This window comes from Heterodontus francisci, chromosome 4, assembly GCF_036365525.1.
Source record: "Heterodontus francisci isolate sHetFra1 chromosome 4, sHetFra1.hap1, whole genome shotgun sequence".
Classification (NCBI taxonomy): domain Eukaryota; kingdom Metazoa; phylum Chordata; class Chondrichthyes; order Heterodontiformes; family Heterodontidae; genus Heterodontus; species Heterodontus francisci.
This window is the reverse complement of record NC_090374.1, coordinates 50,392,040-50,407,162: the sequence shown is the minus strand read 5'-3', so window position 1 is coordinate 50,407,162 and position 15,123 is coordinate 50,392,040. Positions and strand designations below refer to the sequence as shown.

At 44.3% G+C, this 15,123-nt stretch overlaps 1 protein-coding gene across 1 annotated transcript in view; it reads left to right on the top strand.

The window, feature by feature from the left end:
* sv2ca (synaptic vesicle glycoprotein 2Ca) overlaps positions 1 to 15,123 on the top strand; it is a 306,023-nt gene that overhangs the window by 274,168 nt on the left and 16,732 nt on the right. Inside the window, exons 8-12 of the mRNA XM_068029499.1 lie at positions 463 to 573; positions 5,201 to 5,289; positions 6,475 to 6,639; positions 7,094 to 7,227; positions 9,514 to 9,717. Of these exons, the coding sequence (XP_067885600.1) occupies positions 463 to 573; positions 5,201 to 5,289; positions 6,475 to 6,639; positions 7,094 to 7,227; positions 9,514 to 9,717 (703 nt within the window). The remainder of the gene's footprint in view (positions 1 to 462; positions 574 to 5,200; positions 5,290 to 6,474; positions 6,640 to 7,093; positions 7,228 to 9,513; positions 9,718 to 15,123) is intronic.

Sequence of the window (15,123 nt, the reverse complement as noted above, 5' to 3'; positions counted from 1 at the left end):
TTCTCTGTTGTTCCTCTGTTTCGTTCTCTATCCTTAAATCTCATTGGTTAAGGAAATAAGACTGATAGTCCCATCATTCACCAAGGTCCCAGATGCTCTCAGTTTATCAGCTTTATATGGCACAAAATAATTTTGAGTTCAAGGGTGAGGGAAGAAATCTAACACAAGGGGCATGGCCTGAGATGCCCCAATCCAGCAACTTTTGCACCATTATAATGAAATTACATCCAGTGAATTAACAGGTATCAATGGAGGGGAAAGTTGCGTGGATGCAATGTTCAGCATACAGTTTATAATCAGATGTAGATCAATGAACTGAAGTTGCTATGATCAAAGTAAGTCTGATTATCACTGACACATTTACCTTCTGATAAATAGGGAAAGAAAGTTTGAAAATGTATTTACTTCAGAAACTACATATTCTAGTGAATCGTGTTTTATTTAAAGCTCTTGTTTTCACAGGTCAATCGAATCAAGACTCCAAAACTGATTGATGAATTGATAGAGATACAGACGGACACGGGCACTTGGTATATGAGATGGCTTGTTCGAATTAAGACTGAACTGCATGGAGTAAGTAAAACAACTTAAAAAGATATCTTTCTGCTCAAAGATTCATGATATAATATACCAGAAAAGAACATTTCACCAATGATTTGTGCAACTCATGTTGAGTGTAAACTAATCTCATAATGAAAAACGGTAAAGGCTGCAGTCTTGCACACACAGCACTTTTAAATGATGAAGATCTGAGCTCCAAGGTTTCTAGTTTGGCAGTGTAGAAAAGATTTCTGCCTGGAAAGGGCCAGGAATTTGGGGTGGAACTTGGTTCTGCCAGGATTCCAACCCAACAAAATTCTGCTGGGGGTTAGGGGTGGGGGGAGGGGGGGGGTCCATGAGCAGATCATTCACCTGTCCAGCTCACTCACAACAAGGGAACACGTCCGGGAGTGGGTTATCCTAGGAAATTCCAACACTGCTGCCCTTAACAGGCCTCAGGGGAACTCACACCAGCTCTCAGCTGATCTTTACAAAGGATCCAAACCTTTAAGGAAAGGCAACTGATCCAAGAATGCCTTTTACTGCATGGTAGTAAATGTACATGAAAACCGCCAGCGTTAGAAAATCGCAGTACATTGAAATACTGTTTTAAATGTAAAATCCCCTCAACTCGTTCAATGTAGCTGACTTCAACATGCAAGCAAGTCACAGGCTTGGCTTAGAAATATTGGGCTGAATTTTCCTGATCCTGTGGAGTTGGGTTTGGAGGCGGGTGGGGGGCCTCGTTAAGACGGATTCCCAACACTGTCGCGCCTTGAATGACTTTCCCAGGGGTGGGCTGTCACGGGAAAAGGCACCTCCATTCCACGGAGGCAGGCAATGAAGCCACGTAAGGCCCCAATTAAGGGCCATTTTTCCTCAGCGTTACAACTTTCCTGGCGTTGTACAGGCCCTCGGCTGTGTCAGAAGCCGGCAATGATGCAGAGTTTTCTCTGTCTGGGAGGTCGGCAGGATATGGGTAGCTAAATTAATTGGCATCATCAGGGGGCTGCAATACTCACAGGGGTCCAGGAGCAGCTGCAGGCTTGAGGGATCAAGTCTACACCCGGAGGCCCCCCACAGTACCTTGTCACCTCTTTCACCACTGAAGAGGGAAAACTTAGTGAGCGCCTTCATTTTAGGCACTTCCTAGGTCTCCCACTTCACCAGCAGCGCTGACCTGTCTTGGTGGGTCTGCCGTTCATACACTGCTGCAGACCTTCATATAGGGCCTCCCACTTCCCTGGTCTTCCTGCTGTCTTTAATTGGACAGCAAATGTAGAGGCAGACAATTAGGAGGCTGCTTCAAATAAAGTTGCTTCAGGTTGGCTGAGGTCTGCATACGGTCCCAATGACAGGGTCCCGACACCTGTGGGAAAGTTCAGCCCACTATCCTTGATGCTATAAATCTCAGAGTGAATCAGTATTTCAGTAGGTTATCCTACAAATAGAACACAGACTACCGCACTTCAATTAATGTTACAAATAGGTACAATGGTGTAATTGTGTACATATAAATATAGACAGTACAAAACTTACAGAGAAAAAAAGAGAGAGACTAGGCAGGAAAGTGAGTGAAAGGCAATGGGGGTGCATGAGATAATGAAAGAAACAGCATGAAAAACATACAGGAAAAAAGGTATGAGAAACTATTTGAGAGGATACAAAAAAAAAGAGGGGATAATTTTAATCTCATCTTCCCAGCAGTGTGCAATGGGATGGGATTGGTCACCTGTTTTACACCTGCCCGATTTACACCTGTCCATTTTATACCCGCTCGTTTTACACCCCAGCCCTTTTACACCTACCCGTTTTATACCCACCTGATTTATACCCCACTCCTTTTACACCTGCCCGATTTACATCCGCCCGATTTACACCTGCCTGTTTTACACCCCACCCTTTTAACAATCCGCCGCTTTTACATCCTGCATGTTTGGCAACCCCCCCTATTTTAAACTCATAGAAACGTAGAAAATAGGAGCAGGAGTAGGCCATTCAGCCCTTCGAGCCTGCTCTGCCTATCATTATGATCATGGCTGATCATCCAACTCAGTAACCTGTTCCCGCTTTCCCCCCATATCCTTTGATGCCTTTCGCCCCAAGAGCTATATCTAACTCCTTCTTGAAAACATACAATGTTTTGGCCTCAACTGCTTCCTGTGGTAGCAAATTCCATAGGCTCACCACTTGCCGGGTGAAGAAATTTCTCCTCATTTCAGTCCTGAACGGTTTACCCCGTATCCTTAGACTATGACAAAAGAAAAATACTGCGGATGCTGGAAATCTGAAATCCGAAGAAGGGTCACTGACCCGAAACGTTAACTCTGCTTCTCTTTCCACAGATGCTGCCAGACCTGCTGAGTGATTCCAGCATTTCTTGTTTTTGTCCTTAGACTATGACCCCTGGTTCTGGACTCCCCAACATTGGGAACATCCTTCCTGCATCTACCCTGTCAAGTCCTGTTAGAATTTTATAGGTTTCTATGAGATCCCCCGTCACTCTTCTGAACTCCAGTGAATATAATCCTAACCGACTCAATCTCTCCACATACGTCAGTCCCACCATCCCAGGAATCAGTCTGGTAAACCTTTGCTGCAGTCCCTCTATAGCAAGAACATCCTTCCTCAGATAAGGAGACCGAAACTGCACACGATATTCTAGGTGTGGCCTCTGCTCACGTCTGTGAGATCTGCCTGATTTACACACACGCCAACTGTTTCACACCCGCCCATTTTACACCCGCCTGTATTAGATCTGCCTGATTTACACCCCTGTCAGTTTAATTCCCCACCTGTTATACATCCATCTGTTTTACACCACCCATTTAGCAACACACTTGTTTTACAGCCTGTCCTTTCTACTCCCACCCTTTTTACTCTTTGCCCCTTTTACACCCAGCCCTTTATACACCCCAATAAAAACAAGAAATGCTGGAACCACTCAGCAGGTCTGGCAGCATCTGTGGAAAGAGAAGCAGAGTTAACGTTTCGGGTCACTGACGCTTGAGATGGCTTGGCCATGTGAGCCGCATGGAAGATGGCAGGATCCCCAAAGACACATTGTACAGCGAGCTCGCCACTGGTATCAGACCCACCGGCCGTCCATGTCTCCGTTATAAAGACGTCTGCAAACGCGACATGAAATCGTGTGACATTGATCACAAGTCGTGGGAGTCAGTTGCCAGCATTCGCCAGAGCTGGCGGGCAGCCATAAAGACAGGGCTAAATTGTGGCGAGTCGAAGAGACTTAGTAGTTGGCAGGAAAAAAGACAGAGGCGCAAGGGGAGAGCCAACTGTGCAACAGCCCCAACAAACAAATTTCTCTGCAGCACCTGTGGAAGAGCCTGTCACTCCAGAATTGGCCTTTATAGCCACTCCAGGCGCTGCTTCACAAACCACTGACCACCTCCAGGCGCGTATCCATTGTCTCTCGAGATAAGGAGGCCCAAAAGAAGAAAAGAAAAAGAAAATATACCCGTTCCTGAAAGGAAAACCGCACGGGTTATCAAGGGCAGTCCATCTGCTACCAAATATTTTACGCCTCCTCCAAAATTACATTATGCTCCCAGAGAGAGAGAGCAAGAAAGACAAACAGACAGAGAGAAGCAAAAAGAATTAAAGTGAGAGACAAGCAGAAGCAAGCAATTACAAAGAGATGGAGACATATTTGTTTCTAATTTTGGTCTGTGAACAATGCCACAAGGGATAAACTCTAACAATACATTCAACGTTTCAACACTGGGCTGGATTTTTCCACGACAACCTCCCTCTGCTGGTGGTATTCCTTTTTTATGCAGTATAAAATGCCAGAACGTAACCAGTAGGTAATTATTCAAAACTGGACCTCCGTTTACCAGCAGAGGCACTTAACGGTACCTATGATGAAAAATGTTATTGTTTGTTTCCTCCCGCCCACTTTCCCAATGATAAATGGAGGTCATTATTACCACAGTGAGATTTGACAAAGGGACAATTTATAAAGCATGGAAATAAACCACAATTGACTGCACAATAGTAAAGGAAAAATATTAAGAACATCACTGTGCCTAAGATAGTAAGAGCTCATTGCCAGACCTATAATTAAAATAAGACATTAAATGTTGAACTTAAGATAAATAAATTAAACATTCGCCAGCAGATTTTCTGTGGCATTGTTAATGACATGTCAGAGGAATACCAGACCATGAAACATTGGGTGCGACTTGCCTTTGGGCCTGCCAATGAGGCAAGCAGCTTGATATTCATTTTCATTCAAATGAATGAGCTATTTGTGGAGGCGTGACAGATAACAGTGGCTTACTCAATTAATACTACTGAGACCCAAGGTCCAAGGCTCAATTTCAGACTGGTCTCAGGCTTCCCAGTTCAGACGAACATTGAGGCCACATCATAGCAACATAGAAAGAAGAGTAGGCCATTTAGCCCTAGAGCTTGTTCTGCCATTCAATGAGAACATGGCTGATCTGCGATCCAACCCCATAAACCTGCAATTTAACTCCATGCTACCTTGGTGCTTGAAACCTGGCACTGGTTTTATACCAAAATTTATACCACTTACTAACAATTCCTTTAGCACCTTTACATCCCTTGTGCTAGCAGCTGAGAATATAATTACATAGATCTAGTATCTTACGACATGCATTGTCTATTTTCACAGATTTGGATGACATTCATGCGATGCTTTGACTATCCTGTCAAGAAAAACACCATCATGCTGGTTATAGTTTGGATAACCTTGTCATTTGGGTAATACTTCTTATTGTTGAAAGCACAACTTAACTGTGACATAAGCTTTTTTGTTGTATGATTTAAATTGCTTGCATCAAATGGTAGATGTGTCCTGGTCAGCAGTGTGATACCATAAATGTCTACACAGGTGAAGCAGAGGGTATTAACTGTGTTTGGAAATGGGTTATGAACTTACTTCTTCCACGTGAGTTTCCAGGAAGATTCTCAAAGTGGGAGGGGGAAAAACTTCAATGAATACCTTTGTAGCATAGAGAAGTCAAGTAAAACCTATAACTGCAACACATGATTTTTTTTTTTGTATCTTCCCAGTTGACTCAGTAGGTCATTAGCTTGTGTACTACTGAGTCATGCTGACCAGAATTGTCCAAAGTTTGCTCCCAATCTGTGCTGATAGACAATTAGGTTACTATAATCAATATTACCTCCCGCAGATGTGTGCCTGCACTGCAATCAGGAACATACCGTGCAGTGCAACGAACAGGCCGCACAAACCAACATTCCCTTTCAGATGTGCATGCGCGCGGCCTCACTGCAATCTAAAAGGGGCCATGCAGTGCAACAGACAGGCTGTGCACAACAAAGAAAAATAGAGGGAACATTGACAACAATTGGCTACAGTCTTCTTGGTCTAGGGTGGGGGAATCAATCAGGGCTCCTGCAGCCGAGTGTTATCGAGTGACCTGTGCTAGATCATACAGGTGTGTGGATCCCAAGTGAAGACAGGTGGTCAGGCTCAGCTGTGCTACCCCTCAGTTGGAGTGTCTATCTCTTACTGTCTAGGCCCACATTGCCTCTTTAAGCAAATTTGATGAGGACTGCCAACAGCTGTTTAGCCACATTGCAGCAAGGTAGGGGAGAGCACAAAAAAAGTGTTGCATTTTTCTTTCAAATTTCCAGTAGTTGTTGAAAAATCAATTCTTTTATACTTTAAGCCCATCTTATTCATACCCATGTAGTCAGTTAATTAATCAATTATGAAACCATCCATTATATGTATTATCCCATCATGCATTCCATTATTTTCTCTCAAGCATCACTAAACAGATTTAATTGTATAAACAGCAAAGAATTGCAGCAAATTGCTTCCTGTGCTACAGTTAATGTGAAAGCAACATCCTTCTGTTCTTATTTATACATCTTCTGGCAGGCGTACAACTTTTCACCCATTCTGTTATTTTTCAGTTACTATGGTCTGTCTGTCTGGTTCCCTGATGTCATCAAACATCTTCAAGCTGATGAGTATGCATCCCGAGTGAAAAGATTTTATGGAGAAAGAGTTGAAGATTTTGTGTTCAACTTTACGCTGGAAAACCAGATCCACACAAATGGAGAGTACATCAGGGACAGGTCAGGAATGGTTAAGTCATTCATCTTAATGCAAACAAAAAATAAAAAGCATTCTGGGGAAATGGTTGGGAATGTAAGCTCTTTGTGTCAGCTTTCAGGTTCAGGGGAATTAGTTAGCTTCTGTGCTCAAATCCAGATGTTTCCAAACTGAGGGGCAGTGGATGGGTGGGGGTGGGAGGGTGTGGGTGGCACATTTTTCTTCATACACATTTAAAATATTTTCTCAACTCTAGTCTGGAAATTACTTTTGGTACAAGCTTACAAAAAGACTTTCTTAGAAAGAGGGGAGCATGTAAGGGGCATGGATCTCTGAAGGGAGGTTCAGCCTGTCTGGCTCTATGGAGGAGAGTGATCCTTAAAAGAAGAGGAATAAAATAAATATGAGCAGATTTTTTTTTGAAAAGAGTAATCAATAAAAGCAATAAATACCAAAGTGTAATTTATATTTTCATAGGTTTACCATCATGAAGTTTAAAGCAGTAACTTTTGAAGACTCCCTCTTTAAGAATTGCTATTTTGAAGATGTCACATCATTAACTACTTATTTTAGGAACTGCACATTTATTGAAACTCTTTTCTATAATACAGGTGAGTGTGTAAATTATGGCTTTGATCGTGAACGTGTTAGTTTCACAGGTCTAGTTTACTAATAGTAAAGCATAGAGCATGGAGTGATTTACAGCACAGAAGCAGTATTCACTTCATGTCCCGGTAAGCTTCTGAGACTCTTTTTAGTCATTTGGTCCCCAATTTAAAAAAAAAATTTCATGGGATGCGGGTGCCGCTGGCTAGGCCATCATTTGTTGCCCATCCCTAAATGCCCTTGACAACTGAGTAGCTTGCTTGGCCATTTCAGTGGGCAGTTAAGAGTCAACCGTATTGCTGTAGATCTGGAGCCATATGTAGGCCAGACCAGGTCAGGATGGCAGATTTCCTTCCCTGAAGGACATATGACAATCAATGATAGTTTCATGCCAGATTTTTATTAACTGAATTTAAATTCCACCAGCTGCCATGGTGGGATTTGAACCCATTTCCTCAGGGCATTAGCCTGGGCCTCTGGATTACTTGTCCAGTGACATTGCCACTACGCCACCATCTCCCATAAAATTTCTCAAGTTGCAATCTCATTAGTTACACTGGGATCATGCCCACCATCACTGACCCCACCAGAGTTTGCAATGTGGAGCGTACCTCATTTACATGTGTCAGGTGGGCATCAGCACCAATTCAGTGACATCACCAGAGTCCAACGCCAGCCACGATCCTATGAGCTCCTGAGCAAAGTGCTGATATGTGAAAACTCCTTACCTTTTTGGGGGCCTGGCTTGAACCCCCAATGGTGAGTTTCACATAGCCCTTGTGGAGGCCGGTATGCCCTCACTCTCTCAGCTTACCAGCTGTCAATACATCAGCTCTTGAAGTGCCCATCTTGTCCCTGCCCCTGGTCACCTTTTGCCCTCCAAGGGGTGGACCACTTACAAGGCAGCCTGTAAATTCTGAGAAACAGCACGATCCCTTGCAACTGGAGTTACAGCAAGAGACTGCAGAACTTCCAAGGAGTTTCAGAACTGTTGTGTTTTACTGCCAGTTAACTGAGATTGAGTCTGATTAGGTCCAGTCTTCTAATTCATAAACATATTGTTAGCTTTAGCCACATCCCAGCATAAAATTATCATAAATATATACCTATTATGAGAGTGTAGGATGAAAGTATATGGGAGTCAAAACATTTTGGTGGGGGATTTTATGTGGGCGACAGGAGTCTCAGCCACTGCTGAAGAGACGACGAGAGCCCCGTGTCACCTCCTCTGGGGAAGGTTCGCCGCATTAACAGCCAATTAGGAACTTAAATGGACAGGGGCAGGCCTTCCCCAGGATTAAAGACCCCGGCAATGGAAGTCCCTCCTGCTGAGAGCTGCTGACCAATCGGAGGCTGGCAGCTCTTTCACTGAGCAGCGCCATGCGGAGGCGGTGGCTCCTGCCCGTAATGCACCCACTGGGAGCCCAGGATGGTCAAGGGACCCAGGCCACAGGTGAGCCATGGCGGGAGGGGCTTTGTGAGGGAGGGGAGTCACAGGGGGTGCTGTTGTAGTGGGTCAGTAGCAAGGGCCGAGCTGGCTCAATATGCTTGCTGTGCTTCCCGCATGGCGACAGGCCCATCTGCCACTGGACTAAGACTGGCGATGGTGGGATGAGGCCCTTAATTGGGCATTAATTGCTCATTTAAGGGCCTCAATTGGTGGAGGGGAGAAGCTGGGGGGGTCCGGGGGGGTTTCCCACCTGCCACTATCGCATCTGATTAAATGCTCTCCCTGCCCCCAAACTCGCTGCAGGAGAGAGCATTAAATCCTCCCCCCCCCCACCCCCACTCCCTTTGTGTGTTGGTTATGAGGTGAGGGAAGGGTTCTGTCGTCTATATTTAAAATTTATCCCTTGGTGCAATATTATTAAAGAAATTCTTCTGTATGCTATTGTAACAAGGACATTAACTGCTTATTTTAACCATCTTCCTTAAAGTAGCCAACAGAAAAATGTCATATGATTGTATTCATTACAATGATTTCACAGTGCAACTCCAACCCTGAGGAATCTAGCCATGCCATTCATCTACAATGAACAGAAAGTCTCAAAACATAGACTTGTACATTGCCTGCAGAAGTTGGGGAGGAAGTCTTTTACATAATTAACTGCATAGCTGTCCAATCTCGCTTTCCATGACACAATTCAGTTTATCTTGGCAGTGGTTTAAACAGATAATCATAATGAGGAATTATAAGGAGGAAATACCAACCATTCAGCTATTTAATTAACCATTTTATCTTTGAATCGGTGCCAGCGTAAATAAATGTATGTTTCTTTAATTTCCCTCAGATCTTGAAGAGTCTAAATTCATTGATTGTCAATTCATCAATACTACATTTCTACACAACAAGAAAGGCTGTCAGATTAACTTTGATGAGGACTACAGTGCCTACTGGATCTATTTTGTCAACTTCCTAGGAACACTAGCAGTGTTGCCAGGCAACATTGTATCTGCACTGCTCATGGACAGGATTGGGCGCTTGACAATGTTAGGTACAATTTACCTTTTATTTTTCAACATTCATACAGCAGACCTCTGAGTATTGTTTCATATTTGACCACAGTAATGTGGTATTAAGAGTGGAGGTGATTGCAATTTGATTCAAACTGATCTTGTTAAGGTTCTTTTGTTAAATATTTGGTGTATTTTTTTTTTATTCTTTCATGGGATGTGGGCGTCGCAGACCAGGCCAGCATTTATTGACCATCCCTAATTGTCCTTGAACTGAGTGGCTTGCTAGGCCATTTCAAGGGCATGTAAGAGTCAACCACATTGTTGTGGATCTGGAGTCACATGTAGGCCAGACCAGGTAAGGACAGCAGATTTCCTTCCCTAAAGGACATTAGTGAACCAGATGGGTTTTTACAACAATCGACAATGGTTTCATGGCCATCATTAGACTAGCTTTAATTTCCAGATTTATTAATTGAATTCAAATTCCACCTTCTGCTGTGGTGGGATTCGAACCCATGTCTCCAGAGAAATACCCTGGGTCTCTGGGTTACTAGTCTAGTGATAATACCACTCGGCCACGGCCTACCCTGTATAACTAAGGGCTACCATTCCCAATCTGGCCCTGGGCCATACAAACTAGGTAGATGCCAGGTTTTATCTCCGACTTCACCAAGATGGTAATGAGGCCATTACAAATGATCTTAGTGTCCCTGATCTGTAGAGGAGGCAAAAATGGGCAGAATTCCCAATGGTATCCCTGTCTAATGACATCCTTGATCTGGTTAAAATAGGATTAAGCTTGTTTATGATGCTCCCCTCCCCCAGCACCTACTTACTCTCTGGATATTCTGCTTCCAGCCACCCGTTCTATTGGTGTATACCAGGTGGCCAGGAACAGGAAATTGGTGAGGTTTCCACTTTGTAGGAATTCTGCCCACTTTGCTGTTCATCTTGTTTTCCAGGGAGCAAACACAAGCAGTGTCAACGGAGACAGTCTCAAGCAAGCCAGAGTCCTCATTTAATTATAAATTTTGACACAGGGAGATCTTGCATTCCATTTTGCAAAGATTTTCACAGGGCGTAGAGTGGAATCTTCTCGCCTTATTCTCTGCTGAAATTGCGGGACCATTTTCAGGTCTGGAACCCAACTGTCTGAACTGCACACATAGCCGTTGCTCTTTACCAGAGTAAACCAAGATATCATCCCGCCTCCAGACTCCCCGGCCAATCAGGGAGCATGGGCGGGATGACGCATCTGCTCTGTCAAAGGATAGATTTCAATTAAAGGGACCACGCCATGGGTTAGCAGCATTTGGATTTTTGAGGTTGCAGCAACCACAGGAATGGAGAGGAGACCTGGGAAGGCTGCTCCCTGGGTCTCTCACACTTACCTGGAGGTCCTGCTGCAGGATAAAAGAGAGGAGGAAGAGAACAACATCTCCAACCAAACAGGCGTGAAGAGAAGTGGCCAAGGAATTCAGCAACAAGAGTGTAGTCAGTGCACCAAGAGAATCTAGGATCTCAGGAGGGTGGGAAACGTGAGTGGCATAGCACTTTCCGATACCAAGCCCCACACCTTCCCAGCATTCTCCTACACAGCACGCCTCAGGACAACCCAGTTCCACTCATTCCTCTCTCCAGGCACTTCACATCTCCATCTGAACAGCCAACACTCATCCTCGTCCTTTTACCGTCTCACACCCTTGCCTCACAGTCACCCGGCACAAATGTTGTCCTTCTCTACTCTCCACACAACCCATTACAACCACTCACACTTATCTGCTTAGTTTCCTTGCAAAGAGAGCACACAACTTGGTGAGAGGCAGAGACATGGTGGGTGGAGGTCAGGGGGTTGGCCATCCAGTGACAGGAGGTCTTGTTGCAGGAGACTGCAGATGTCAGCAGTAACCTGCTGTGAGAGAATGAGCTTCCTGAGGCACTGGTGCTCAGACACGTTGGGAGAGCTGATACTCTGCCTGTAGATCCTGTGTTGGGGGTCTTACCATCTTCCAGATGGAGCTCAATGTCCATCCCACCTGCCTTGTGGAGGGGCATATGGCTGAGGAAAAGGCGCTGCTGCTGGTATTGCTGCTGCTGGAGCTGTTGGCAGTGGTGTGGCTTCTGCTCTTGACCATCAGCAGAGGTGGAAGGTGGAGCTGCTTTAGCTGTGGTGAAGACTGCCAGTAGGGAAGTGCAGCTGAAGGTGATGCAGTGCTGGACAGGTGAAGTGCCTTCCAAGAAATTAGCAATCACCTGTCAAGTAGGGAAAGCACTCACTGAGAGATGAAGCACTTTGAACAGCAGCCTCTCATTGGCCGTGGCTGGAGTTCTTCAGTGTAACTGATCAAAGTCTTCCCAGCATGTCAGTTTCACTGAAGAAGCTCTTCCTGCTGTGCACTAACCTTGGTGATGCTGGTGAATTGCTGACAGATCAGAAAGCAGGCTCCCTGGCTGGGAAATCCAGGGTTCAGGGCTAAAGCAGCTTATAATTGGTTTCTTAACAACTTCAACAACTTCCTAAGTTTTTAACCTGGCAGATCCAAGGGGCTTCCCCGTTCGCCTTCAGTGCCGTCCTGGGGAAAGCTGGAAGAGGGTGGGATCGTGTTGGGTAATGCCATTTCAAAGATCTGAATCACATTAATGGAGAAACCCACGTGGGCTGTGCAGGTAGGGGCAAGTGTGCTGTCTGCTCCTGGGGAATCTATATAGTCTAGGTAGCGCCACTTTGAACAAATTTTTCCCTAAAATTGTTTGTAGTTAAATGGAAGTATGAAGCAAAGGGAATCCAGCAAACTATTGCTAGAATACAACATGAAACGTAATGAGTAAAGTTGGTACTAGGTTGATTGCTGTACTAAATAACTTTTCTTTTTGGAAATAAACCCACAAATTTCTTGGTACTGCCCTGGAAACAGCAGTTTTGATTTTTATTTCTCTCCGTTGCCACTTTCTGTCATTAATAATTTGATGTGGTAACCACCAAATTTCAGAAGCTCCCATCCTTTCGCTGTATCATGGTTTTCACCTGTTTGTATTCCTGGCAATTGGGAATTGCTGTCCTGCTCAGACAAAGGTCAATGATGACTCCAGTAATCTGAATAGCCTCAGAGACATTGTTAAGTGTAGATAGATGGATTTGCTGAATATTCAGACACATAATGAGATTACACTTGAACAATGCAAAGAATACATTTAAACAATTCAAATATCCGTGGGTGCTTCAGCAGTACATTGTAGAAGCTCATATGTGGAGGTGGCAAAAATCCTTAAAAATGCTCAGCAATCGCTTGATCAATCCTGGACATGGACCAGTTTGATCACAGATTCAATCAAGGCCTTCAAAAGGGAATTGGATAATTATCTGAAAAGAAAATATTTGCAGAGCTACAGGGTAAAGGAGGGGGTGTGGGACTAGGTGAGCTGCTCTTGCAGAGTGCCAACACAGACACGAAGGGCCGAATGGCCTCCTTCTGCACAGTAACCATTCTATGATTCTAAGAGATCAAAATCCCCATTTGATCTTTCATCTGGAAGCTACTCTCTCAACTTTTAATTAAAAATGGAACAAGTACATTCACGTAATTAGAACAGTAATTAACTTGGTATCAGAGATTATCCTAATTCATTTACTATTGGTACTTTCTATTTAGTTAGGAACATAGTAACAGGAATTGGCCATTCAGCCCCCTTGAGCCTTCTCTACCATTCAATGAGATCATGGCTGATCTGTATCTTAACTCCATTTAAATTGAATTCTTCATATTTTGTCTTGTCTTGAGTCCCAAAAGACACCAGTTAATAGAATTTTATTTATGCTAAAAACAGATTTTCAGTCATAATGAATGTGAATTAACTAATTTATTTTGAGAACACATCCAAGCCATTTTCTAGCTGATCTTTCTGAGAACTGTCTCCATCATTAGGCTCATGATTATATCCTTCCGCAACATCTGTACAGTCTTTTCAATATTTTATCTCCTCACAATGTACCGCACCTGCTTCTTCTGTTCTTCTCATTTTCTCTGATCACTTTATTGCTGATCCTTGAAATAATTCACTTCAGCAATACCCTCTTCCAACTGTCCTGCTATTATTTACACCTGTAACTGAAACTGATAACCATCTTGCGTTCAAGGGTGAAAATCAATGGAGCACTGTAAATATTTCATCAGTGTTATCTTTGCCTATGACTGGGTTGTGTTTCTGCTGGGAGATAAAATGTCTCTCTGCTTTGGGTATGCACAGTTGGATTTTTCTGTTGGTGGTGTAGTGGCAGTGAGTTCTCCCTGCCCCTCCAACTTTGTACTGACCCCAACCCATTTATTGGGTCAGGGTCATTAAGGATGCAGGGCAGGCTCCTGTCAAGATTCCATGCTGCCAAGATGGAGCCCATTGCTGCGAGACCAGGAAAGCCTGATAGTGCTGCAGTATAAAAAGAGGTGGCAAGGGATTTTTAAAAGGCAGAAGAGCCCCCAAGATGAAGGAAGATCCTGTCTTTGTAAGCTTTGGCAGAGACCGAGGCAGAAAAAGGTCATATCTGGGGCTGCGTTGAAGGGAGAGGAGGCCTCTTCTGGGTCCTTTCTCTCCATTAATAGAAATTAGAGCCTTCCTACTGCTACTCCGGCCTATTGCCACCTTTCTCCAAATGGATGGGTGGGAAATTCAGTGGGAACCCAGGTCCTGCCCCATGCTCCAACCCCCACCTATCCCCACCAACATCCTCTACCCCTCCAACCCCCTCCATCATCACATGTGTAACAGTCAGAGAAGAGGCAGCCAACTTAAATCTGCTGCTTATTTTTGGAGCTGTTCCCACTGGCAGAATGTGTTGGATGATTGTAGCCATTCTGTGGTGGGTGATTTTCCTCGTAGTTGTCTTAATTTGGAGAATCTAGGTGCGTGTTCAGTGCAAAGAGTCCTGTGGATCTCTCCCGTTAATTAGACACTAAATCCCAGAGTCAGGAAAGTTGCAAGAGCCGGGGAGCTTCACCTAGAAATAGGAAGATCAGAAAAAGGTGACTCACATTGCTCATGCACATCCTTACTGGATAGTAAGAGCTGCCTTGTCAATTAAAAGTAGATGTATGATCCAGAAGGCAGGTGAAATAGATACAGGAACAACAATCGATATAGTGACTTAGTGAGTTTCTTTTTGTTAAGCTGTATGATTTTGAGGGGGGCATCTCAGTAGTCTGTGGTGCTTATGAAATGTTTCTGTCTACTCTTGCCGGTTGGTAGCACGTTTGCCTCTGGGTCAGAAGGTTCCGGGTTCAAGTCCTGTTCGAGACTTGAGCACAAAATCCAGGCTGACACTCCAGTGCAGTACTGACAGAGTGCTGCACTATCAGAGGTACTGTCTTTCAGATGAGATGTTAAACCACTGCCCCATTTGCTCTCTCAGATGGCCTTAAAAGATCCCTAGGCACTATTTTGAAGAAGAGCAG